General features: G+C 43.4%; 1 protein-coding gene across 4 annotated transcripts in view; it reads right to left on the bottom strand.

The window, feature by feature from the left end:
• Positions 1 to 27,826, bottom strand: part of LOC114465918 (bromodomain-containing protein 4-like) — a 119,792-nt gene that overhangs the window by 39,559 nt on the left and 52,407 nt on the right. For all 4 annotated transcript variants that reach the window (XM_028451328.1, XM_028451397.1, XM_028451477.1 and 1 more), the window contains exons 6-14: positions 26,987 to 27,312; positions 26,554 to 26,913; positions 26,333 to 26,461; positions 25,425 to 25,640; positions 25,097 to 25,317; positions 24,917 to 25,017; positions 24,568 to 24,825; positions 21,574 to 21,669; positions 21,121 to 21,495 (exon numbers count right to left, since the gene is read on the bottom strand). In XM_028451328.1, the coding sequence (XP_028307129.1) occupies positions 21,121 to 21,495; positions 21,574 to 21,669; positions 24,568 to 24,825; positions 24,917 to 25,017; positions 25,097 to 25,317; positions 25,425 to 25,640; positions 26,333 to 26,461; positions 26,554 to 26,913; positions 26,987 to 27,312 (2,082 nt within the window). The remainder of the gene's footprint in view (positions 1 to 21,120; positions 21,496 to 21,573; positions 21,670 to 24,567; positions 24,826 to 24,916; positions 25,018 to 25,096; positions 25,318 to 25,424; positions 25,641 to 26,332; positions 26,462 to 26,553; positions 26,914 to 26,986; positions 27,313 to 27,826) is intronic.

Below are 27,826 nucleotides of genomic sequence, written 5' to 3'. Positions count from 1 at the left end.
TAGGGACGTGGAATGTCACCTCTCTGGCGGGGAAGGAGCCTGAGCTTGTGTGCGAGGTGGAGAAGTTCGGACTAGATATAGTCGGTCTCACCTCGACACATAACAAGGGCTCTGGAACCAGCCTTCTCGATAGGGGTTGGATACTCTTCTACTCTGGAGTCGCCAATGGTGAGAGGCGCCGGGCCGGGGTGGCTATACTTCTTGCCCCCCGACTTAGTGCCTGTACGTTGGAGTTTACCCCGGTAGACGAAGCCCGGACATGGGAGGAGTTTGGTGAGGCCATGGAGAACGACTTCCGGACGGCTTCGAAGAGATTCTGGACCACTATCCGGCGTCTCAGGAGGGGGAAGCAGTGCACCGTCAACACTATGTATGGTGCGGATGGTGCGCTGCTGACTTCGACTCGAGACGTTGTGGATCGGTGGGGGGAATACTTTGAAGACCTCCTCAATCCCACCGACACGCCTTCCAATCAGGAAGCAGGGCCCAGGGACCCGAGAGTGGGCTCTCCTATCTCTGGGGCTGAGGTTGCCGAGGTGGTTAAAAAACTCCTCGGTGGCAGGGCTCCGGGGGTGGATGAGATCCGCCCGGAGTTCCTCAAGGCCCTGGATGTTGTGGGGCTGTCATGGCTGACACGACTCTGCAACATCGCGTGGACATCGGGGGCAGTGCCTCTGGATTGGCAGACAGGGGTGGTGGTCCCCCTTTTTAAGAAGGGGGACCGGAGGGTGTGTTCCAATTATAGAGGGATCACACTTCTCAGCCTCCCCGGTAAGGTCTATTCAGGGGTACTGGAGAGGAGGGTCCGCCGGATAGTTGAACCTCGGATTCAGGAGGAGCAATGTGGTTTTCGTCCTGGCCGTGGAACTGTGGACCAGCTCTACACCCTCAGCAGAGTCCTTGAGGGGTCATGGGAATTCGCCCAACCAGTCCACATGTGTTTTGTGGACCTGGAAAAGGCATTTGACCGTGTCCCTCGGGGATTCCTGTGGGGGGTCCTCCGGGAGTATGGGGTATCGAACCTCCTGATAGGAGCTGGTCGTTCCCTGTATGACCGGAGTCAGAGTCTGGTCCGCATTGCCGGCAGTAAGTCGAAATCGTTTCCGGTGAGGGTTGGACTCCGCCAGGGCTGCCCTTTGTCACCGATTCTCTTCATAACTTTTATGGACAGAATTTCTAGGCGCAGTCAGGGCGTTGAGGGGGTCCGGTTTGGGGGCCTCAGTATTGCATCACTGCTTTTTGCAGATGATGTAGTCCTGTTGGCTCCAACATACCGTGACCTTCAACTCTCACTGGATCGGTTCGCAGCCGAGTGTGAAGCGGCCGGAATGAGAATCAGCACCTCCAAATCCGAGTCCATGGTTCTCGACCGGAAAAAGGTGGAGTGCCTTCTCCGGGTTGGAGATGAGGTTCTGCCCCAGGTGGAGGAGTTTAAGTACCTCGGGGTCTTGTTCACGAGTGAGGGAAGGATGGAGCGAGAGATCGACAGGCGGATTGGTGCAGCGTCTGCAGTGATGCGGAGTCTGCACCAGTCCGTCATTGTAAAGGGGGAGCTGAGCCAAAAAGCGAAGCTCTCTATTTACAGGTCGGTCTACGTTCCAACCCTCACCTATGGTCATGAACTTTGGGTCATGACCGAAAGAACAAGATCACGGGTACAAGCGGCCGAAATGAGTTTCCTCCGTAGGGTGGCTGGGCTCTCCCTTAGAGATAGGGTGAGAAGCTCAGTCATTCGGGAGGGGCTCAAAGTAGAGTCGCTGCTCCTCCGCATCGAGAAGAGCCAGATGAGGTGGCTCGGGCACCTAATTAGGATGCCCCCTGAACGCCTCCCTAGTGAGGCGTTCAGGGCACGTCCCTCCGGAAGGAGGCCCCGGGGAAGACCCAGGACACGCTGGAGAGACTATGTCTCTCGGCTGGCCTGGGAACGTCTCGGGGTCCCCCCGGAAGAGCTGGAGGAAGTGGCCGGGGAGAGGGAAGTCTGGGCCTCCCTACTGAGGATGCTGCCCCCGCGACCCGGAAACGGCTAAGCGGGAGAAGATGGATGGATGGATGGAGTATTGAATTTGAAAGTAACAAAGTGAAAGTGAATTTACTGTTTTGAAACTGAATTTACTGTTTTGAAACTGAATTTACTGTTTTGAAACTGAATTAGTAACTTGAAATTGTATTTTTTTCCTTAGTACATTCCAAAAATTCAATATATTTCTGCTTCTCAAATTCAAAAAGGAGACAGCAGCAGCAGCACTGAGACAGCAGGAGCAGCAGCAACACTGAGACAGCAGCAGAAGGCTACAGCCATCCACCACCAGGCCCAGGCTACAGCAACCCACCACAAGGCCCAAGCTATAGCCATCCAGGATACGGCCATCCACCACCAGGCCCAGGCTACAGCCATCCACCACCTGGCTCAGGCTACAGCTATCCACCACCAGGCCCAAGCTATAGCCATCCAAAACCAGGCCCAGGCTACAGCCATCCATCACCAGGCCCAGGCTACAGCCATCCACCACCTGGCCCAGGCTACAACCATCCACCACCAGGCCTAAGCTCCAGCCATTCACCACTAGGCCCAGGCTCCAGCCTACCACCACTAGGCCCGGGCTCCAGCCTACCAAGCTGAAGGGGACAAATGTTTATGTGAATGACAACTCGACAAGGAAAAATGCTGAAATTGCGCAAAAAGCCAGATATCTGAGGAAGCAAAACAAAATCCAAAACACTTGGGTCAATAACTGTAAAATATTCATCAAACTCAATGGGACACCAGAGGAAGCCAAGGTGGTCAAAACAATGGAGGAATTGGACAAGTTTAATTGACTCATCACTGTTCTATGATCTATGAATGGTGGGTGAATACCAAAGTAATCATATGCCAGCAAAATGAAGCACTACTAAGGTAACTTTGAACACTTGGACATACAAGGATTAACTATGACATAAGAAAATATCTCACAGTATTCACAGTAGTAAAATGTGTCATTGGATTAGTAAACTTGGAAATTTGGAACTTCACTCATTTGACCCCAATTGTTATAATGTACAGGACTTAGAACGTATTATTGATCCTGATATGAACCTTTTCAATTATAATAAGATTAACTATAGTTATTATACAGAAGATGAGTGTGAAAGTATGAATAAAAAAGGTCAATTTTCAATAATTCACATTAATGCCAGAAGATTTTATGCAAATTTTGAACTCGAGGATTATGAGTTTTTTCATGTAGATCGGCAAAACAAGAATGGTGGAGGTGTCGCTCTTTATGTGCACAAAGCTTTAAACTGCATAATTAAGGAACAAATGTCAATCACTATCGATAAATTAGTAGAATGTATAAATTACTAAACAGCGCTATTTCCTGGAACGACTTCAGTCTCACTCCGCTGTAAGGCAGGAGGAGGTTACACCCTCTCCCAAAAGCACATTGCTGCTCTGCCTCTGGCCCCATAGCGTGTTTTTATGTGTTTGTGCATGCGCAGTCAATTCCCCAAGATGACAACCATTTACGTAAAAAGGCAGGCTCTCTATGCTGCCTTTGGACGTAACCGCGCTATGCTAAATGCTATACGAATTGATATCACGTGACCGCTGCTGCTACGTTCTCTAGTTAGTGGGCGGGATAACACTACAGGCAGGATGACAGCGCTAGAGACGATAAAGAAGCTTTCTTTTGAGGAAAAACAACAGCTTTTAAAAGATGGGAGACCAACACCTAAGCTACCAGACCTTCAGCAAATGTAAGGTTGTTTTTCAGAATCAGAATCAGAAATACTTCAATAATCCCAGGGGGAAATCATTTTCGTTTTGGCAGCCGTCTTAGTTGAAAATGCATATCAGTTATAGTCAAGTTACAAAATGGGATAGTTTTGGTCCAGTTTTAGTTGACAAAAACTCAAAAAGGTTTTAGTCTAATTTTAGTTTTAAAAAACTCTTTAGTCTCCTTAAACATTGATTTTGGTCAATAAAAGTTTGAACTTGGAATCGAGGTAAGGTTGTAATGAAAGTTTATATATTAGAAGAGTGCGTGGTTCCTTTAACTCACTCAGTGCCCCCGACAAGATATCTCGTCATTTCAAATCCGAACGCTCAGCACCATTGACGAGAAACTCGTCATTTGCGTTTTTTCACAGGGATTACTAGAAAACACCATGGCGGAGGTCCCTCATCAATATCTAAGCTGTGGGGTGTTGTAGTGACCAACTGTGCCCTGACGATGGCAGCGGTGCACTTTTAGATGAGAGATTAGCCACTGATGCAACTATTAGCTGGGTGGGAGAAGGAGGAACGAGTGAGAATATGGCGCTACAAAGTGATATTGTGACGTATCCAGCAGCTCACAGCACCACATACTAACACAGAACATGTGAACATGGACCTAAGTGGATTATTGATAATGTTGTGATCGTGAGATAAAACCATCAACAAACTAGGCAAAACGGGTCATTGCTGCGTGTCGGGAGGAAGAGGAAGTTACGTCTGTGTGCAGACTGACGGGAGGGAACGTTGGAGGAACGCCAAAATACAGTAAGAAATCCATTCAACTCTGACATAGACAGCAAAATAATAATAATTTTGCCATCAAAAGCCCGGTCTCAGTGTTTTTTTTTATGTTTTATATAAGGAAACAATGTTCAGATGTTAGAGTTGTCACTTAAGCAAAAAAAAAATAGCTTTAAAGTAACTGACAGGGTTTTTTTTTTTACAAAAAGACTGTTTTCTCAGTTTTTTGCTCTGAAACTGAAGATTTGTGTACAACTTGCTCTATTCAATGGCTGATTACAAAAGAACGGAACAAGCCAGAAACAAATCGTTTTTTTTCATGACAGTAGAGGCTTCAATCTAGAGGCTACATGTCATAGCATCATGAAGGAGCACCCTAAAACTCCAAAGCTCCTACTAAAAAACTAGGGTACAAAGCTTGCGAATAAACATCTTTGTGACCGCAACAGAATTTATCTCAGAACTGCTTTTCACAGTAGGAGGGATTTGCAGCTTTTAATTCTGAACAAACCCTGATTTGGCGACATTGCTCATGGACAGGTAATTAACATGTTTTATGTTCCACTATGTGCGTGCACAAAAGTAAAAGCTTCTGGTTGATTGGCAGAGGGAGGGGGAAGAAGAAGAGCTGTTTAGGGAGAGACATCAAGACGTTCGCTTTTTAATTTTCTCTCTCTCTCTTCATCCTCTGGATAATCACTTTAACACAGATCATTTCTTCGTCTCTGACCACCAAGCCTCTTTGCTGAGGCTGTCACTATGGTCCATCAATGACTTAATAAACTAACTACTACTAGTGTAGTAACGTGCGCTTACTGTGTAACAAAGTGGACGAACTCCAGCTGCTGTTGGGTAGAAACAGAGACTTCTGTTCTGTGCTTCACGGAAACGTGGCTGTGTGGAGCGGTACCGGACTCTGCGCTGCAGTTGGCCAGCTTCCAACTTCACAGAGCGGATCGAGACGCGGAGCTCACCGGGAAGAGGAAAGGTGGAGGAATCTGCTTTTATGTGAACAGCAACTGGTGTAACGACGTGACAGTGATCCTCCAGCACTGCTCTCCTCACCTGGAATCCTTGATTATCAACAGCAAACCCTTCTATTCTCCCCGTGAGTTCGCTTCATTCATCCTGGTTGGTGTGTACATCCCACCGTCAGCTGATGTGCGCGAGGCACAGCGCACACTCGCAGACCAGATCCTGTGCATGGAGCGGACCTACCCGGACTCTTTTATCATTGTGCTTGGTGACTTTAATAAAGGGGACCTCTCACACCAGCTCCCCAAATATAGACAATTAATTAAATGTCCGACCAGAGAGGAGAAGACATTGGATCACTGTTACACCACACTAAGCAGTGCTTATCACGCCGTTTCCCGTGCTGCACTGGGCCTATCGGACCATGTGATGGTCCACCTGATTCCTTCATACAGACAGAGGCTGAAGCTCTGTAAACCTGTGGTGAAGGAATCTAAACAGTGGACCAGTGGAGCAGTAGAGAAACTCCAGGAGTGTTTGGACTGTACTGACTGGGATGTTTTCAGGTCTGCGAACAGTTCTCTGGATGAGTTTACAGACGCTGTGACGTCCTACATCAGCTTCTGTGAGGACAGCTGCTTTCCATCAAAGACCAGGGTGAGTTATAACAATGACAAACCCTGGTTCACAGCTAAGCTCAGAGGGCTGAGGGCAGACAAAGAGGTCGCTTTCAGGAGTGGAGACAGAGCCAGGTACAGAGAGTCGAAGTACACGTTTGGAAAGAAGGTGACAAAAGCCAAACGTTTGTACTCAGCGAATCTACAACATCAGTTCTCTGCGAATGACTCGGCTTCTGTCTGGAGAGGGCTCAGGCAAATTACAAACTACAAGCCCAGAGCCCCTGCTGCTGCTAACGACCTCTGCCTGGCCAACAGTCTGAATAACTTCTATTGTAGATTTGACAGACCTGACTCCAAGCCCCCTCACACCTCTGACCAGCCTCACTCCAACACCTTCACCCCCCACATCAAAGCTACAGTCTCACCACAGCTGCTTACAGAGGCTCTCTCCCCTATCTTCCCCCCCTCCTCCCCCCCTCCCACAGAGACACCTTTCTCCATCAAAGAGAGAGATGAAAATAGACTTTTCATGAGACAAAACCCCCGTAAGGCTTGTGGACCGGACTCTGTCTCTCCTTCCACCTTAAAGCACTGTGCTGATCAGCTGTCTCCAGTGTTCACAGACATTTTTAACACCTCACTGGAGACATGCACCGTACCAGCCTGTTTTAAGGCCTCCACCATCGTTCCTGTCCCTAAAAAGCTGAGGATCACAGGACTTAATGACTACAGACCCATCGCTCTGACATCTGTGGTCATGAAGTCCTTTGAACGCCTCATGCTCTCCCACATCAAGGACATCACCGACCCCCACCTGGACCCCCTGCAGTTTGCTTACAGATCCAACAGGTCTGTAGACGATGCTGTAAACCTGGCTCGCCACTTCATCCTCCAGCACCTGGACTCCCCAGGCTCCTACGCCAGGATCCTGTTTGTGAACTTCAGCTCTGCTTTCAACACTATAATCCCAGCTCTCCTTCAGGACAAGCTTTCCCAGCTGAACGTGCCAGACTCCACCTGCAAGCGGATCACAGACTTCCTGTCTGACAGGAAGCAGCACGTGAAGCTGGGAAAAACCATCCCTGCTCCCCGGACCATCAGCACTGGATCTCCTCAGGGCTGTGTTCTCTCTCCTCTGCTCTTCTCCCTGTACACCAACAGCTGCACCTCCTCTCACCAGTCGGTCAAACTCCTGAAGTTTGCAGACGACACGACCATCATCAGTCTCATCTCTGATGGAGACGAGTCTGACTACAGGTGGGAGACAGACCGGCTGGTGTCCTGGTGCAGCCAGAACAACCTGGAGCTCAACGCTTTAAAGACAGTGGAGATAATAGCAGACTTCAGGAAGAACCCAGCCCCCCTCACCCTGGGAGACTCTACAGTGTGGAGTACTTCTGCTTCCTGGGGACCATCATCACTCAGGACCTCAAGTGGGAGCTGAACATCAGCTCCCTTATCAAAAAAGCTCAGCAGAGGATGTACTTCCTGCGGCAGCTGAAGAAGTTCAGTCTGCCAACAAAGATGATGGTGAACTTCTACAGCTCCATCATCCAGTCCATCCTCTGCTCCTCCATCACCATCTGGTACGCTGCAGCTACGGCCAAGGACAAGGCCAGACTGCAGCGTATCATCCACTCCGTAGAGAAGGTCATCGGCTGCAATCTGCCCTCCCTCCAGGACCTGTACGCCTCCAGGATTTTGAGGCGTGCAGGAAAGATTGTGGCCGACCCCTCCCACCCCGGTCATAAACTGTTTCAATCTCTCCCTTCTGGAAGAAGGTTTCGGTCCATCAGGACCAGAACCTCCAGACACAAAAACAGCTTCTTTCCCTCTGCCACCATCCACATGAACACACCCCAAGTCACCCACTGAACCCCCCCCCCCCCCACCCGATCACCACCTCCATGATGACATTATCTGCTGCACTGTATATATATATATATATATATATATATATATATATATATATATATATATATATATATATATATATATTTATCCTTTATTCTCTATCTATCCTTTATTTATCCCTCATCCTTTATATTTATCATTATTATTATTGTTGCTGGGTTGTTCTTTGTTTTTTTTCTTTCTTTTTCTTTTTTTTTGTTTGTTTTGTGCACCAACTACCAAGACAAATTCCTTGTACTGTCCTTAAAACTGTACATGGCCATTAAAAACATTTCTGATTCTGAAAACAGAAAGATACAAAAATACACGACTCCAAAAAAAAACAACAAAAAAACAAAAAAATTTAAAATGAAAAAAAAAAAAAAAAAAAACAACCAACACATTTATTCAAAAGCAGGAAATTTTTCGGTAAAAAAAAATTCTCACCAAGATTAGAAAACAGGCCTCACAAGATGAGCAGGTTTAGGAGATGTGTTTTTTTTTTGTGTGTTTTTATCCTTTGTCAGGCTATTCTTAGCTGAAATAATGTGTGATTTCAAACTTGGTTCTCTGAACTTAAACGGGGCCAGAGAGGCAGCGAAAAAGGGCCTCGCTGTTCAGCCTCAGTCAGGATAAAAAGCTGGATGTCTTATTTGTCCAGGAGACACACAGCACACCAGAGTTAGAAGCAGACTGGAAGAGGGAATGGGGAGGGCATGTTCACCTAAGTCACAGGAGCCGCACTAGTCGAGGGGTGGGGATGCCTTTCTCCATGAGTTTTTTTACCTGTCTCCTGTTCCTCTGAGGAAGTGATCCCAGAGCGTCTTTTAAAAGTTAGTGCTGTTTTTGAAAATGTGTTGATGGTGTTTGTTAATGTGTATGCTCCCAAAGTGGGCAGCCAGAGAGTGGACATTTTTAGTGTTTTGAGTGATGTTCTGTCTAACTGCAGTGATGACGTCCTCCTTTTTCTGGGGGTGGGGGGGTATTTTAACTGTACCACTAACCCTGGACTAGTCAGGAACCACACACAGCCTCTAAGAGCTGTTTTTTAATAGTGATTGAGGCCTTTGACCTCTGTGATATGTGGAAGCACATCCCTCCAAGAGTGAGGGAGTATACAGTGGGGCAAAAAAGCTCCTACAAAATCCTACAATGTGATTTTCTGGATGTTCTTTCTCATTTCGTCTCTCATAGTTGAGGTATACCTGTGATGAAAATTACAGGACTCTCTCATCTTTTTAAGTGTGGAGAACTTGTACAATTGGTGGCTGACTAAATACTTTTTTGTAGCTGGACTCACTGCAGGGGAAACTATCTCTGCCCTTCCTGCTCTGCCTTCAGGCGGGAGGTGGAACAGCTGGCTCTCTGGTGCAGTCAGAACCATCTGGAACTGAACCCGCTCAAGACTATGGAGATGACAGTGGACTTCAGGAGAAATCCCCCCCCACTCCCCCCCTTACCATTCTGAATAGCAAAGTGGCCACCGTGGACTCCTTCAGGTTCCTGGGATCTACAATCTCACAGGACCTGAAGTGGTTCTCCCACATAGACACAACCAGGAAAAAGGCACAGCAGAGGATGCACTTCCTGCCTCAGCTGAGGACGTTCAACCTGCCCCAGGAGCTGCTGATCAAATTCTACACCTCCATCATTCAGTCTGTTCTGTGCACCTCCATCATTGTCTGGTTTGGATCTACAACCAAACTAGACAAACACAGACACTGCAGACCCCTCACACCCTGCACACAATCTGTTTAAACTCCTCCCCTCCGGCAGACGCTACAGATCACTGTACGCCAAAACTACCCGCCATAAAAACAGTTTCTTCCCCCAGGCTGTCACTCTGATCAACACTAAACAGTCATAGAGTGTCAGACCTGTTTCTGTTACTGTGAAATAACCATGGAACTAAACATAACAACCCTGGATCAACCTGTCACTGAGAATGTTCATGGACATAATATTTTCATTTAAATGTTCACCTGCACTACTCATCAATGCACTACTGCACTATTATCTTATTATATTATTGTATTTTTTATTTCATTTCATTATTATTATTATTATTATTATTATTATTATCTTGTTATTTTATTTAGTTTGCACATATTAGTCTAACTACTCTTTATATTTATGTTTATACTTCTTTTTTTTAATTTATTTATTTTTCTTTTTTCTATGCAAATGAGTTCCTGTCTGACCCTGCTGATTTGCTGTGTGGGGTTCCCCAGGGCTCTGTTTTGGGCCCGATTTTGTTTTTACTCTATATCCTTCCATTAGGGAAAATTATCCAGAGCTTTGATGATGTTTCCTACCATTTGTTTGCGGATGATATTCAGCTTTACTGCTCTTTTAAGCCCTCTGAGATCCAGAAATTAAGCTCTCTGCTGAAATGTCTTGCGCAAGTTAAACAATGGCTCGGTGCAAATTCCCTACAACTAAACCCAGACAAAACGGAGGTGCTGGTGTTTGCCCCTGATGACGCTATGCCAGGGATTCACCAGTATTTGGGCGACCTGAGTTTGTCTGCTAAAACAAGCCTTAGAAATCTTGGCATTATCTTTGACAAAGCAATGTCATTAGAGCACCACTCTAAACTGCTGACAAGGAACTGTTTTTACCAACTGAGGAAAATCTCTAAACTACGTTCACTTGTGTCCAGAGATGATCTTGAGATGATTATCCACGCCTTTGTGTCTTCCCGTTTAGACTATTGTAACAGCTTATTTTCTTGTCTAAACAAAAAGGCGCTGTCTCGTCTTCAGCAGGTACAAAACTCTGCGGCGAGGTTACTGACTCGCACAAACAAAAGGGCCCATATTACTCCCATTCTAAAAGCCCTTCATTGGCTCCCAGTCACTTTACGTTTCAATTTTAAAATTCTGGTGCTGACCTTCAGAGCCTTGCATGGTCAGGCTCCCTCCTACATTAGAGACTTGTTGTGTCCTTATACCCCCTCCCGGAGGCTGAGGTCCCAGGATCAGAACCTGCTCATGGTCCCCCGTACCCGTTACAAGACCAGAGGAGATCGCTCCTTCCAGGCGGTCGCGCCAACGCTCTGGAACGATCTTCCGTTTTCCTTGCGTTTGCTTGATTCCGTTGATGCTTTTAAGAGCCATCAACGGAAACAAATGGGTCATGTGACCCATTTGTTTCAGAAAGCATTTTAAAATTCCAGTGATAAAGGGTTGTTTTATGACTATCATATTTTTGTGACTGTAACTGTAATTTGTATTGTATTGTATGCACTGTATGTATTGTGAAGCACTTTGTGACTCCTGTCTGTAAAAGGTGCTATATAAATAAATATTACTTACTTCCTTTTTTCTAGTTGATTGTTATTATTAGTCTAACTACTCTTTATATTTATGTTATACTTCTTTTTTTTAAATTTATTTTTCTTTATTCTAGTTGATTGTTATAATTTAATGTTTACACTATCAGAGAGAGCACAGTTCACCAAGACAAATTCCTCGTGTGTATTCAATACATCACTTGGTCAATAAAGTTGATTCTGATTCTGATTCTGATGACCAGGTGTGGCGACTTTTTGCCTGTGCCATATTGAAGCAGTGTGGAGGTCTGGGTCTGGGTGAGTCGCTGTTCCTGATGAATTGTCGGACAACGGATAAGCTCCCGTCTTTTTACCAAGGAGTTTTTAAATTTTGGAGACTGTTTTACCTTCGCCGTTCCGAGCCTTGTAAATCTTTATTGTGGCTACTGAGGGAGCCAGTCGTGTTTGGAACCCACCTTGGATGCGAGGCAGGACCATACGTGATCTTGAACAAGCTCTGCGACTCGAAGGTACTGACCCTTAAAAACTTTGTGGATTGTGCTGGCCCTCTCCTCGAGGATGCCGAGGGATTGGCATCGCGGATCTGAGTCAGGTTGGTCAGAACCATCTGCCATTTTCTCGATCGAATGAAAGGCCAACTTGTGGAATCTGAGCTGAGGCTCCTTGCAGGTTACAGTAAGAGGCTGAGTGTGCCAGACCCCACAGATACCTTCCCAGAGTGTGCGTTAATGCCAAAAATGAAACATTACAGGGAGCTTTTAAGACTGAGGAACTCTGTGGGCCTTTATTTTGGAACAGCTGAGGGAAGGAAGTTTTATTACCTCTCTGTTAAAGTTTTAAACCAGGTAAAACTAAGTGGTCGAGCGGATACTCCTTGGAGATCACACTTAGTCCTGAGTGACTCTCAAAAACCTGAGTGGAGTACTCTGTACAAACCTCCACTGACAAAAAGGAGAGGGGACCTCCAGTGGCAAATTCTGCACGGTGCAGTTGCAGTCAACTCTTTTTTCAGTTCTTAACCCCACGGTGTCTAATCTGTGTCCTTTCTGTTTCCACAGAGGAACTGTTTTTCCATTGCTTTATTCAGTGTACTCGGCTTGCTGTTTTTTTTGTTTGATGTCCCATATTTCTTTGTTGTTTGGCCTCACTTTTAACACACATTCGTTTAGTCTGGGGATCAGACAGGTAAAAAGGAGGAAAGTTGAGTGCCGGTTGATGAACTTCTTGCAGGGATAGGGAAAAATGGCCGTGTATCACAGTAGGAGGAATAAAATCAATGGATGTGGAGATGATGGTGTGGTAATTATTTTTAAGAGAATTATCAGAGTAAGATTTTCTTTATTTTAAGTCATGTGACAACCTACAGGAGTTTGATAAACTGGTTGCTGAAATGTGTGTTGTGTTCAGTGAGTAAGGGAGAATTAATTTTTGATACCATTGTAATTTGAGCGTGCCTGTACTGTTTTAGCACCGATTTGTAAATAAATGTGAGTTGAAAAATAAAAATCAATCTCTCTCTTGCAAAATTCTTTGGGCAGTGCAGCTCACTTCCCAAGGTTCTAAAGATCCAGCAGTCTCTCCTGGATAAAGGTTGGGCTCCATCGACTGTAAAAATATATGTGGCAGCAATATCGGCCCGACATATTAGAGTCGACAATGGCACAGTGGGAAGGCACAAATTAGTGTTGTAGTTTTTCAAGGGGGCTCTGAAGCTTCACCCACCAAGAGCTCCACAAGCCCCAGCATGGGACCTGCTTGATGGCTTGTGTAAGCCTCCCTCTGAGTCGCTGGCAAGAGCACAGCCACAGTGGGTAATGCAAAGGACTGCGTTCTTACTCAGGATGTCCCGATCCGATCATGTGATCGGAAATTGTGCCCGATCACGTGGTTTCAGACTCAATCGGAATCAGACGTTATCTCCCGATCAGGACTCGGATACATATGTACATTTATTATCATTATGGGGTTGATATATATAAGATCAGATTCAGTAAACCATTGATCTCTGAGGGGAAATTTGGTGACAATGCTGCTCTCATACAGTACATCTTTATATGACATATAAATAATTAGAAAAAAGCAGCCACAATAATCCACGTCAGTCCAACTTTTATCTACCTATTAATTGTATCTTACTCATTATTTTAAACTGCATTTTTATTTTTGACATACATCTTTGTTTAATTATGTTTTTCTTTTTCATTAGTATTTATTTTGTTTCCTCAGGAGTTAAAAAGTAATATTTTCTGGAAAAAAATTATTATTTCTAAAAAAATGGCATTTAAAAAAATTATTGTGGAAAACACGGAATTTGGGAAAAAAATGTAACTGATTTTATAGGGCCCTAGAACCAGTATTTTTTGGTCCCGGTTCCTAATTGGGTCGATACAGGAAAAATTATATGGCTATCTATATTTTTTATTCTGCTAATCATCGAGTAATTACAGTAAGACATCGGCCGTCAACAGCAAGGGATGACAAAGCGTCTGCTTGCCTTGGCTCTAGTCAATATGTCCGCCAAGAGAGCTAAGCGTTCAAAGGTGTGGGCTTACCAAGAAGACTGAAAAGTCTGCTCAATGCAATATTTGTCCCAAAGTAGTTGCATCCAAGAGAGGTGTTATGGCAATTATTATATTCATCATCATATCGTCAAATGTTTTAATACATGATGACTGCATTACTCTTTGCACTTTTGAACAGCTGAGTCATGTTAGATTAAACAGTACAGATCGTATTGTATCCACAGTGCAACACAGAGTCTCTGCTGAAGGCCAAACTCAAACTCATGCAGATATACACGCACACACACTATCAAAAACAGACAAGAGTGGCGCCCAACCTTCCTCATAATATACACGTCTTCATCATCCTCAAACGTTTCCACTGTTGGGCATCTGACCCCCTCCTTCTCCTCACCTCAGGGTGGAACTTTTTCTGTTATCTGTATAAAAGCTTAAGCTGTGAAACTGTTAGTTAGTGGGTCTTGCCTTTTTATTCTGCCATGAGCCTTTTGACCATCCTTGTTGGGGCCTGCCTTTCATTCAACAGGATGGAAGCTTCTTTTTTTACTCCTTTTTTATTTAATTTTATAATAAATCTTTTTTATAAAATCATCATGCTTCGACTGGACTCCATCATTTAACCAAAGCAATAAATCATGTCTCCAAATGAGGTCGACCGCAAATTTGCCGTGACAGAGGGAACACCAGCAACTTAATGAAACACTTGCAAGGTACTCATGGAAAATAAAACTGAAAGACAGCTGTGTTTTTAACTGATTATTAAGCTGAGCGGCTAACGTGAACGCTGCGTTTTCGGAGCAACCCACCCAGCTAAGTGTCTGACAATGCTTTGACAAAGGAAAGTCATGGTAGAAGTAGACTTCTTTATGTCTGCGGTTAACCTGCAAGCAGTATCTCCATATACCATCGTCAAATGAGGGAAAATGAAGATGACTGCAATTTTTTTCCTCAATATTGCGATTGCGATTTAATATGTGATTATTTTTTCACGGGCCTCTTGTCATGTATTTTTCAATGAACACAAGCAATAAATCAATCTGTTTCATAATAAACTATTTCAGATTTATTTAAACTTTAAATAAATTTAAAATATGAATTTTAAAGCACAGATTACAACAATAAAGCAAACAAATCTGTGGCTTTACCTCTTCAACATATCTAACTAACTACACCTTTCATAAAACATGTAAACATGTGGATGGCACTTCTTAAACACTCTCTGAACTTAACAGTACAAGACAGGACAATAAAAAATAAATAAATAAAAATAAAAATTACAGCCTTTGCTAATAAAAAAAAAAAAAAAAAATCACGCTTTATGATATCACGATAATATCGCAAATGCAGTTAATTGTTCAGCCCTACTTGCCCTACTCTCACAGCTGTTCTCCATCTACCTCTGTGTCCATTCATCCACAAAAACTGTTAAGGCCAAATACGAGAGAAGAGACGACCTCCTCTACAATGTTCTGTTTACACACCTTGCACTGCAATACTTGTTGACTTGCTAAAGGTTGAAAAGTTAGGTGTTGAGAAAAGACTTCCCTGATGTGAGATGTTGCATTTTGTTGTTTGTGTTACTCCTCTTGTGGTAATGAAAAAAATATATTTTAAGTCTTTTAATTACACCAAATTACATATAGTAAGTAAGTAAGTAAGTAAGTATTTATTTATAAAGCGCTTTTCGCAGATAAAATCACAAAGTGCTGTACACAGAAACAATAAACATACATTTACATCACATGGGTAGCATCATAAAAGGGCAGTAAAAATTGAAAATAAAATCTTGTTAACTAAAAGCATTTTTGAAAAGCGAAGTCTTCAAATGTTTTTTAAAAGTGTCCACGCAGTTCATCTCCCGGAGAGACTGGGGCAGACCATTCCAGAGTCTGGGGGCTGCAGCCTGGAACGCCAGGTCTCCTCTGGTTTTAAATTTGGTTTTTGGGAACCTTAGTAGACCCTGACCTGAGGATCGAAGGCTGCGTCCTGAAGTGTAGGGACACAACATGTCTGAAATGTATAGAGGAGCCTGGCCATGCAAAGCCCGGAATGTTAGAACCAGTATTTTATATTCAATCCGGAACTTGACAGGGAGCCAGTGCAGGGAGGAAAGTATCGGGGTAATGTGTGATGTTCTGGACGTACCGGTCAAAAGTCTGGCAGCAGCATTTTGAACCATTTGGAGTTTACACAGGGTCGACTTATTAAAACAGGTAAAAACTGAGTTACAGTAGTCAATGCGGGACGAAATAAAAGCATGGATGACCAGTTCCAGATCAGGTTTGGACAGTAGATGCCTCACTTTTGAGATATTTCTCAGATGGTAAAAACAGTTTTTAGTCAGTTGACGACAGTGGCCCTCCAAAGACATCGATTGGTTAAACACAACCCCAAGATTTCTGATGCTGGATTTCACTGATGAACCCAAATCACCGAGAGAGTTCTTAATAAGTGGGATCTTTTTATCAGGGGCGATGATCAGAGTTTCTGTTTTGTTGGGGTTTATCTGGAGGTAGTTTGATGAAAACCAGTTTTTGATGCATGAGATACAGTCCAAGAACTCAGGTAAAAAGTGAAACTCTGAGTCATTAAAAGAGCAGTATAACTGGATATCATCAGCATAAAAATGATAAGAAACATTTTTAAAACCACGGATCAACCGACCAAGAGGCATCAGGTACAATAAAAACAGAACAGGCCCCAGAACAGAGCCCTGGGGTACTCCACATGACAGGGTGGACACATTGGACATTACATCATTAAAAGCCACATTAAAAGTTCTACCATTTATATACGAGGCAAACCACTGTAGTACAGCACCGGAAAACCCCATTTCTGATTTGAGACGATGGATCAGTGTGTTGTGATCAACGGTGTCGAAAGCAGATGTTAAATCCAATAAAGTTAAAACTGTGTAGCGACCAGAATCAGCAGCCATCATCACGTCACTGGAAACCTTCACAAGGGCAGTTTCAGTGGAGTGGATCGACCTAAAACCAGATTGATATTTATCATAAAGATCATTATCTTCCATGATTGATGTTAGCTGCTTGGCTACCACTTTTTCCATCATTTTTGACATGAAGGGAAGCTTAGATATGGGCCGGTAGTTTATAGGCTGACCTGGATCAAGATTAGGCTTTTTGAGAATGGGATTTACTAGGGTGTGTTTAAAGTAGCTGGGGACTGTGCCGGATTTAAGTGAGAGGTTGATCAGTTTCACCAACCATGGACCGACTTCATCAAAAACATTTAAAAGCAGTGAGGTTGGAATAATATCCACAGGGCTCGATGTGGGTTTCATTTTTCTCACTAGATCCTGAATATCCTGTAGGCTGACAGGAGAGAAGGAGGACCATGTGCTGACGGGAGCTACAGAAGTGCACAAGCTGACCAAAGGAGTCGTGATACTGGCCCTAATATCTTCTACTTTATTTACAAAGAAGTTTAAAAACATGTTACAATCATCCCTTGTGTGTACAGGGACATGGGACGGTGGGGGTGTAACAAGATGTTCAATAGTGTTGAACAAGACTCTGGGGTTTCTCTTATTTTGTAGAACAAGGTTAGTGAAATAAGTAGAGCGGGCGCGCTTTATTATTTCATTTAGCTCCATTATCTTTTCCTTAAGATGGAGTCGATGCACTTCCAGTTTAGTTGTTTTCCACAACCGTTCCACTTTCCGACAGCTTCTTTTGAAGTTAAAAATGGTTTCATTCATCCATGGACAAGGTTTTTTATGAGTGCTAACAACGTTTTTAGCTGGTGCTACTGTGTCTAACAGAGTCAGACAGTGATTATTAAAGTTAGCCATAAAAGAGTCAACATCATCACAGCTAGCGAAGGAAGTTGGGTCAAAGGAGGCAGAAAACTCACTGAAAGCTGCTTCATTTAGGATGCGTCGCTGTTTTTTCACATTGGAAGGGATTTTAGTCAGAGTGATTGACAGGTTAAACAAAATACAGCAGTGGTCACTTAACTGTAAATCATTTATGCTTAATTTGTCTATTTTTAAACCAAAAGAAAAAACTAAATCTAAAGTATGACCTTTGGTGTGTGTTGGACCTGACACATGTTGTACAAAGTTAAAAGAGTCCATAAGAGTCATCAACTCAGTGGCCATAGGACATGTGGAGTTATCAACATGGAGGTTAAAATCTCCAAGGATTAAAACACTCTCAAGTGTTATAATAGATGACATGAACTCAGAGAACTCATCTAAAAATATACGAGCAGGACCAGGCGGTCGGTACAGTAAAACACAGTGAAAAGCGTGTTCGTTTCCAACCTTGCACATCTGGAGCTCGAAGGAGTTGAACGCGTTCGTGTCCAACAGTCTGCAGCTGAATGTGTCCCGGAAAACGAGCGCCAATCCTCCTCCGCGACGCGTGATCCGTGGGGTTCCAAACACAGAACAGTCTGCAGGGCGCAGCTCATTTAAGTGAACGTACTCGTTCTCCCGTTGCCATGTCTCTGTGATGAACATCAGGTCCAACCCGCGGGACATGAAAACATCTTTCAGGATGTGCGCTTTATTTGCCAGCGATCTGGCGTTTTGTAATCCAAGGCGCAGCGACACTTCCGTGTTGGCCCGTGGAGAGTCGCGCTGCAGCGGGCGAAGGCAACCATAATCCACGGCACGGTGTCTGGGAAGGCGCCGGTGAAGCGGCGCTACGATCGGCAGATGACGCAGGCCGGTGATCGGACGCACGGGAGCCACAGGCTGAATCCACCGTAATCCATTTGACAGCGGGTGTCCCGGAGCAGTCCCAGGACAAGACCTCCTGTACGCCTTCACCTTCACCAGGAGTCCAGCGCGTCTGCCCCGCCTCTTGGCACGCTTCCTACGCGGGACAGGTGCACGCAGCAGGTAGGCAGGCACCGAGGCCAAGTGTGGAGGAAGTCTGGAGGTTTGATCCTCAGGGCAGCTCAGACGTACCTCATGTGCATGATTTAGGTCCATTAGTGCCTGACGATCGTATGTCAATACTGTTGCATCGATGTTTTGGCACAAAAGAACGATCAGGACACAGACAAACAGAAGTTCCAGCAGAGCTGGCAGACGGCAGCCGGTACACGCTGGCGCCATCTTAACAGTAGTTATATCGATAAGAGTACCGATAAATATCAGCATCAGTAAGGAGTATTAGTATCGATATCGACAAAACCCTAAAGATATGCATCCCTCGCTCTGAGGTAGGAATGTGCGATATTTTAACGTTTATGATTTATTGTCAAAAACATTCTCACCGGTAAGAATTTGTCATCCCACGATATAAACAATAAATTCCCATGTCGGAAATTAGCGAGGGCCACGGGCCATTTGTCCCTCAATTTAACTAAGAATGCCCATAAAAAAAAGTGTTCCACGGGCAAAACTGCCCCTGTATGTTGTCAACTTAGTATTCTCTGGAGCGGAACGTTGTTTATGGAAGCTCTGACGTGCACCGCCACTGCCGTCTGTCTGTGTGTATGTGAGGTGATCGTCACGGCAACCTGAAGCTGTCGTGCTGCGATACATCATAGACCGCTACTTGGTTAAAACCAGACAACCATCCAACAAAGGGAACCGATTCAAGTTCCTCCATCAGATCCACCCAAAGTTCCACAAACACGGGGACAGAGATGAACCTGTAGCAACGATTATGAACTGGAAAGTCAACTAAAGCTAACTATGCTAAGCTAACCCACCGACACACATACTGGGCTAAGAACTAATGCTAACCACTCCAAATAAGGAACAGACCAAGTAAAAAGAGCACGTCTTACTGTCATAAAGCCACAGAAAGCCAAAGATTTGTTTATGGTCAGATTTAAACTTGTATGGAAGGATAAAAGCAAACATGTCACACGTTGTGTGAAATAAATGTTAGCATAAATAATGTCAATATTAAACCATCCCAATTTGTGAAACGCAATTTTTTTTAATTATATTTCACGTGTTCACAGACAAAGCTGGTCCCATTAGACTAATGTAACTATTGAGATTATTACACCAAATATACTGAATGATTAAATCATCAGCTTGATCTGGTTTAATTATCGGAAATCAGAGAGATATTTATCAATCATGACTTTATGTAACTCATTATCAGATAAATGAAACAAGATTCAGCAACAGTAAAAATACTAATAGTTATTTTTGCTTTTCATGTGCTTTTTTTTGAAAAATATTTTTATTTCAAATGAGGAAATGAATTAATTACATACAATAACACTAACAGAGTGACCCACATGCACAAATATATTCCATGAAATATAAGCTCATGAACTCTTTGAGTCAGCAGCTATTGTAGCCTTTTTAAATGTGTCTAATGTTGATGTATTCACATTTATTTGTGTTTGTAAAGAACCTGTTTACACCAAGTTGTGAATGTTTTAATTATTATTTTTTATTTATAGTTTTTATTTATCGTGATTTTTATCGTTATCGTGATAAATACCAGAAATTATCGGGATTTTTTTTTTTTGTCAATATCGCCTACTCTGAGGTCTTATATTGAAGTGAGTGCGGGGATTTGTACATCTGCACAGCTTTTAGTTTGCTATGTAGGCCCCAACAAGGACTCCTCTCTCTCCAAGCAACGCTTATCTTACTGGATCATGAATACCATTTGCCACTCCTATCAGGATTCGAACTGTCTCCTACTATCGGGTGTGCCTTCTCACTCTACCAGGAGTGTGTCCACATCTTGGTCTGCCCTTAAGGGAGTGGCCCTAGAGCAAATTTGTGCCCCTGCCTCATGGATGACACCTTACACATTTTCCAGGTTCTACAATATGGGTGTCGCGACTTATCATCCACTGGGCGTGATACTTCAATCTTCAGAGGATTCTCAGAAAGAGTGGTGCCTGGGATTCCTTGTGACTATTGTGACTACGCTGGGATAAGTCATTCGGAGCTCTTACCGCCGCCTCCGGCGGTCAGTAGGAATGAAACAGAATGAGTTACAAATGTAACTACAGTTCTATGAATCCTGAATGACTGCCAGAGCACTCTATCACTCAGAATCCTTTTGTTCATGCAAGAAGATTCTGTAGGAACCAAACCACTGGTGAAACTGGAACTTATTTCTATTTCTCGGGTCATCCAGGGTTCACAGGTGACATTGTTATTGACATGGTATTCATTCTCAAACTGTGCATGTGTGAAAGGAACATTCAGTGCTTTCAGCACTGTCTCTGGTAGTCATAGAACCGTAGTTACATTCGCTCTTGTTTTACCTCTCATTCTACCAAAGGTGCCTGAACAGAACTTCCTACATCAATGATTATAGATGTAGTAAAAGAAGAATTCATCGGCAATTAACTTACCTGGGGAAGGTATGATGGGATGTTGGTTTAGGAAAGGGTGCTGCTCCGTGGAGGGCTGGTTGGAGGGTGCATTTGCATTGAGCAGGGCTGTGGTGATAGGACCAGCAGTAGTAGTAATAGTTGCATTGGGTTGCGGGTTGGATTGCGTCAGGTGGGAGTTCATGAAGTGTGTCAGAGGATCGAATCCTGAGGTCAACAGGTGAGAGGCATCCAGGGCAGTAACAGGGACAGAGGGAGGGGGGATGAATGGTGCTTTAGGCTGCATCAGCTGGGGCTGGGCAGCCACTGGTCCAATCCCACTGCTCGGTGACTGGAGTTGCAACCTCCTGGTATCCTTGATAGTCGAGGCCTTCTTCTGTTGATTGGGAGCCAGCCCTGCAAAGAGACCAAATAAGCATGAATATTAAAATAAAAAAAATACCACATGTGGAAAGAATGGTGTCAATGCTTTACCATTCTCAAAGTCCTCGCTGTCAGAGGTGTCATTGCCATCTGAGGATGATGATCCCATCTTCACCTTTGTCACATTTGTCATTTCCAGGGACTTTTCTAAAAAGGAACGGTTGACAGTGACGTTCATTGCAAAAAAAAAATGTTTGGACATTCCAACATTTTAAAACTGAGAAGTAATTAAAGCAAAACATTTGACAAACAACCGATAAAGTTAATCCTGCATAATAGAAAAGGGAAGTGTAAATTTAGAAAAGTTTTAAAGGAAGCTTTGGTTTAAAAAGTTCCAAAAGATTGTTTTAAGTTATGTGGATGATAACACAAACTGAGGCCATTTATATCAATTCATACCAATGCGCACTTAATAAAGAGCACAGGGTGCCTTTACCTTACGCAGAATGCAATACATGTAGTTAGTCCATTAGGGGGCAACTTAAAGCAGTGTTTTTCATTAATGCAGAAGTAGAGCAAAGTGCAGTGAGATATTATCATGTGTGCCTTGGCAAACTGTTCTCTTCAGTCAAAAATTACAAATATCACGGCAATTGATTTGCAAATTATAGCACCAAAATCTTCTCTATCTACAGTCAATTAATATATACAGTGGACATAAAAAGTCTACACACCCTTGTTCAAATTCCAAGTTTTTTGTCATGTAAAAAAATGACACCAAGATAAATAATTTCACAACTTTTTCCACTTTTAATGTGACCTATAACCTGTACAATGCAATTAAAGAACAAACTGAAACCTTTCAGGGAGGTGAAGTAAAATGAAAAAAAAAAAACAGAGAATGAGGTTGCAAAAGTGTGCACATCCTCTTATAACTGAGGACGGGGCTGTGTTTGGATTTAACCAATCACATTCAAACTCATAATAAATTAGAGTCAGCACACACCTGTCACCATTTAAAGTGCCTCTGATTAACCCCAAATAAAGTTCAGCTATTCTAGTAGGCTTTTCCTAACATTTTTGTAGCCACATATTCCAGTACAAGCCATGGTGCGCAGAGAACTTCCAAAGCATTAGAAGGATCTCATTGTTCAAAGATATCAGTCAGGTGAAGGGTACAAAAGATTTTTCAAGGAATCAAATATAACATGGAACACAGTGAAGACAGTCATCATCAAGTGGAGAAAATTTGGCACAACAGTGACTTTACCAAGAAGAGGACGTCCGTCCAAAATTGATGACAAGACGAGAAGAAAACTGGTCAGGGAGGCTGCCAAAAGGACAACAGCAACATTGAAGGAGCTGCAGGAATTTCTGGCAAGGACTGGTTGTGTAGTACATGTGACTACAATCTCCGGTCTTCTTCATATGTCTGGGCTATGGGGTAGGGTGGCAAAATGGAAGCCTTATCTCACAAAGAAAAACATACAAGCCCGGATTCATTTTGCAAAAACATATTTTAGGTCTCCCAAACGCATGTGGGAAAATGTGTTATGGTCCGATAATACCAAGCTTGAACTTTTTGGCCATAATTCCAAAAGGTATATTTAGCGCAAAAACTACACTGCTCATCATCAAAAGAACATACCTACAGTGAAGCATGGTGGTGGCAGCATCATGCTTTGGGGCTATTTTTCTTCAGTTGGAACTGGGGCCTTAGTCAGGGTGGAGGGAATTATTAACAGTTCCAAATACCAGGCTGTGTTGGCACAAAACCTTCGGGCTTCTGTTAGAAAGCTGAAGATGAAGAGGAACTTTACCTTTCAACACAACAATGACCCTAACCACACAGCCAAATCAACAAAAGGTTGGCTTCACCAGAATAAGATTGAGGTTTTGGAATGGCCCAGCCAGAGTCCAGACCGGAATCCCTTTGAAGATCTGTGGGGTGATCTGAAGAGGGGTGTGCACAGCAGATGCCCTCGCAATCTGTCAGATTTGGAGCGGTTTTGTAAAGACGAGTGGGCAAATAGTGCCTCATCAAGATGTGCCACACTGATAGACTCTTACCCCAAAAGAATGAGTGCTGTAATAAAAGGCAAAGGTGCTGCAACAAAGTATTCTTTAAGAGTGTGCATGTTAAGGCAACCAGGTTATCTTAAGTTTTTTATTTTTCCCCTTTAAAGGTTTCAGTTTGTTTTTCAGTTGCATTGCAGTGACATAACCAAAAGGGACCTTTAGGGGGAGCACTAAGCGAAAGTTACTTAGTTCTGCTTTAATTTTATTTGGAGTTAATCAGAGGCACTTTAAATGGTGACAGGTGTGTGCGGACTCCAGTTTAACATGAGTTTGAATGTAATTGGTTAAATCCAAACACAGCCCCATCCCCAGTTATAAGAGGGTGTACACACTTTTGCAACCTCATTCTTTCAGTTTTATATATTTTTACTTCACCTCCCTGAAATGTTTCAGTTTGTTTTTCAATTGCATTGTACAGGTTATAGGTAACATTAAAGGTAGAAGAAGTTGTGAAATTATTTATCTTGGTGTAGTTTTTTTTACATCACAAAAACCTGGCATTTGAACAGATTTGTGTAGACTTTTTATATCCACTGTAGGCCTCCATTAGGTGGCAGTGGGTAACGTAAAAATAAGTATGCAACATAGTGCTCCCATACTTTTTATAGTTTACAAATTGTCACACAACTTTTGTGTCATGGCTCTCCAAAGGTTGTTTCATAGACTTCAATTAAAAGAGCATTTCAGATTAGCAAAAGCAAAACAATTAAGTGTCCAAAAGGTCAAGGCAAATCACTAACCTTCACACCACTAAACCACTCCCCATCCAAAATATTCTATTTGTGTTTGCTCACATGCATAAGGTGTTTTAGCCATCAAAATAATTTCCATCAAGTCATTTTGGGAAAATTCAGGAAATAGTACTCTTGGGGTTTAGACAGATTTGACAATATTTGATTAACTTAATTAATTAATAGTTAAATGTAGCTGTGCCAATAAACAGATGGTAAGTACTAAATTCCTTGACTTGATTTGCCTGATTGTGTAAAACAAGACTTAATACAGGTGAGTGTTGCTTCCTCCCACCTGAAGGTTTTTTCTTCTTACGCAGGCAGCTGGACACATATTTTTCTAGTTCTCTTAGTGTAGACGGCTTTAGCGTCTCAAAGTCAATCTCTATTTCATCCGGGTTGGAGTTCTTTAAAGATGGCTCACGCGTTTGGATAATGTGAACGACACGGCCCAGTTTGTCACCGGGAAGTTTGTTAATGTCTAGACTCAGCTGCCGCTTCTCTTCATATGACATTGGCTTGCATCTGTCGATGGACATGGCTCCAAAAACATCTGTAGAAGTGAACATCACAGTGAGCTGTACAAGATTCACCTATGGGTTCTATTGCAATAATAAAAGCATGCGTAACTGTGATCTACATACCAATATCATCCTCTGCTTCCAGTGATGCTGAGGGGACAAGAGGGGTTGGCCCAAGTGGGGGTACCACAGCTGGGCGGCTGTTTTTAATTCCTTCTTTCTTGCTGTTAATGACAACGAAAGCAGTAAGCATTTGTGCAGTCAATAATATATCTTTGAACTTGCTGCTTCAGGAAAACTTACCTGAACTTCTTCCTGTCCTTTACAGCGACCAAGTCATTGCCTTCCTTGTTTTTCTTTGCAGTCTGAAGTGTCCTGAGGGGAGACGTCTCTCCAGTCTCCTCCGCACCCACCTTCTTCTTGTGCTTTTCTTTTTTTTTCTCCTTTTTCTCCCTCTCTTTCTTCTTAGGCTTGCTGGTCTGGGGCTGGGACAGGGCTGCCAGCTGCTCGTGGACTGCTTTGAGCTGAAAGAAACAAACAGAGTTTGGAAACAGAAAGCTTCTGGTAGGAAATGCATTTTGCGTTCTCTTTGATATTTGCTTCCCTCCCAAATAATTTGCTAATTTCTAACCTGTTCCTGTAACTCAGCCAATCGTTGTTTTCTTTCATGTTCAGAGTCTCCAGCTGAAGACTCCGAAGAGCTGGAGCTGTTCTCCTCAAAGATGGAAGAAGGAGGCGGGACTTGTCTAGTGGAGGGGGAAGAGTGAAGGGCAGACGATGGAGTGGGAACAGGGCTGGGCACCTCTGGCTCATCAGGCATCTTTGCAAAGCGCATCTCAAATACATCCTGTGGCACAGTCGAGCAACAGAAGAAACCATGAGCTTCACAAAAACACAACAAAAACATAAAATTGTATTCACGCTAGGTTCTACAAGCATAGACAAAAATAAGCGCATCATCCGCTCTGCAGAGAAGATCATTGGCTGAAATCTGCCATCCCTCGAGGACTCTGAGGCATGCAGGGAAGATTGTAGTCGACCCCTCCCACCCCAGACAAAAACTGTTCCAAACTCTCCCCTCTGGCAAGAAGTTTCGGACCATCAGGACCAGAACCTCAAGACACAAAAACAGTTTCCTTGCATCTACCACCAACCTCATAACATGACAACCTCCTATCCCCACCACCATAAGACAATGTCAACATACTACAACATTACAGACACTACTTAGAGACAATTTTTATAATAATAATAATAATAATTATTATTATTAATAATATTATACAGTTTGTCCCCCCCCCCCCCCCTTTTTTTCTCTCCACACCATCCACCAAGTCACATTCCTTGTATCGTTTCAAAACTCTACTTGGCAAATAAAACTATTCTGATTCTTAATTGAGCTTGTAAAGTAAAACTCCTAATTTAAAATAAGTCGAGACAAACATAACTATCAAAACTATAACTATCAAAATGTTGGGTCTGACTGATAAAAGGAGCTCTATATTGCTTCCTTGGCAGTATGTGGGATGTGTTGTTCACCTGTAATTTGCGGGCCATGGAGACCACATCATGGTCTGGAGGATTGTATTTGTAACAGTTGGAGAACATCAACCTGACGTCAGCTGCAAACTCGAGAGCATCTCTGTACTGTCTGTTGTCCAGCTTTTTCTAAAAAGACACAGAACAGATCAGTGTCATTATGTAGTCTGAAATATTGAAGGCATTTGCTGCACTTGTAATATTAAAAACTCAGATAATACCTTAATGTTGCTGAGGTCCATGGGATGCTTGATAATGTCATGGTAGTCATGAAGGTTGAGGGCTTTTGCATCAACGGGTTTGTAAAAAGGCCATGCGTAAGCTACATGCTTTTTGGAGAGCATCTCTCTGACCAGGCGTGTGCAAAAACGCAGCTGTTCCTGACGTTTCAGTATGATCGTTCCTCCTGGCTCACCGCCTGCTCCCAGTTGATGTTGAGAGTCTGGTTGAGAAGCGTCTTTTTTGGGCTGCTTTATTGGTCGAATACTCTCTCTGCGAGACGAGATGGGAGATGACTCACTGAGCTGGTCGTTGGCTGTGGGTGTCGTGGTGTCAGCTTTCCTCTTCTGGCTCTTTCTTTGCTGCAAGTTTGTGAAATGAATAAATAGAATTTGGACTACATCTGATTAAGGCCCGACACAAGTGTCTCTTTACCTTGACGAGCACAGGAGAACTCGGCAGCAGGGGAGCAGGGTGAAGGCCAGGGTGTGTCACTACTGAAGAGGGTGGGCCCGAGGTCAAGCTGTGGCTCATGACGTCTGTGGTTATGAGGGAAAACTGGGGTCCTAAATGGGTAGTATGATTTGTGGGTGTAGGGGGTAAGTGTGGGTGCTGGGGCTGACTTTGGGGCAGGGTGGGCAGAGGTTGAGGAGTGAGGGCAGCACGGGTCTGAGGTGTGGTTGGAGATGAGAAGCCTCGTGTATGTGGAGTGGTGGAGGGGGAGGAAGAGTCCTGTCCTGAATCTGACTTTGTGATCATAGCTGGAGAGACACAATACAAAGTAACAGCATGTTAACTTAATAGTGTCAAAACGAGTGCATTATGTTTGATAAATTGATTTGAGCAATTTTAAGCATTTTTAAGATCTCTCACTAAAATTCAAAATGGACTTGGTAAAAATGGTAAATGGACTTGATTTTATATAGCACTTTATCACCACACTGAAGCAGTCTCAAAGCGCTTTACATATCAGCTCATTCACCCAATCACTCTCACATTCACACACCAGTGAGACAGGACTGCCATGCAAGGCGCTAGTCAACCACTGGGAGCAACTTAGGGTTCAGTGTCTTGCCCAAGGACACTTCGACACATAGTCAGGTACTGGGATCGAACCCAACCTCTCGATCAGAAGACGACCCACTACCACCTGATAAAAACATTATCACAAAAAAAAAATTTTCATCAAAATATCTTGTCCCATACAACTACAATCTATCTATCTACCTACCTACCAACCTACCTACCATTAAAAGTAAGAATGTTCTGTATATG

Source organism: Gouania willdenowi, chromosome 1, assembly GCF_900634775.1.
Source record: "Gouania willdenowi chromosome 1, fGouWil2.1, whole genome shotgun sequence".
Classification (NCBI taxonomy): Eukaryota; Metazoa; Chordata; class Actinopteri; order Blenniiformes; family Gobiesocidae; genus Gouania; species Gouania willdenowi.
This window is presented reverse-complemented; position numbering and strand designations above follow the sequence as displayed.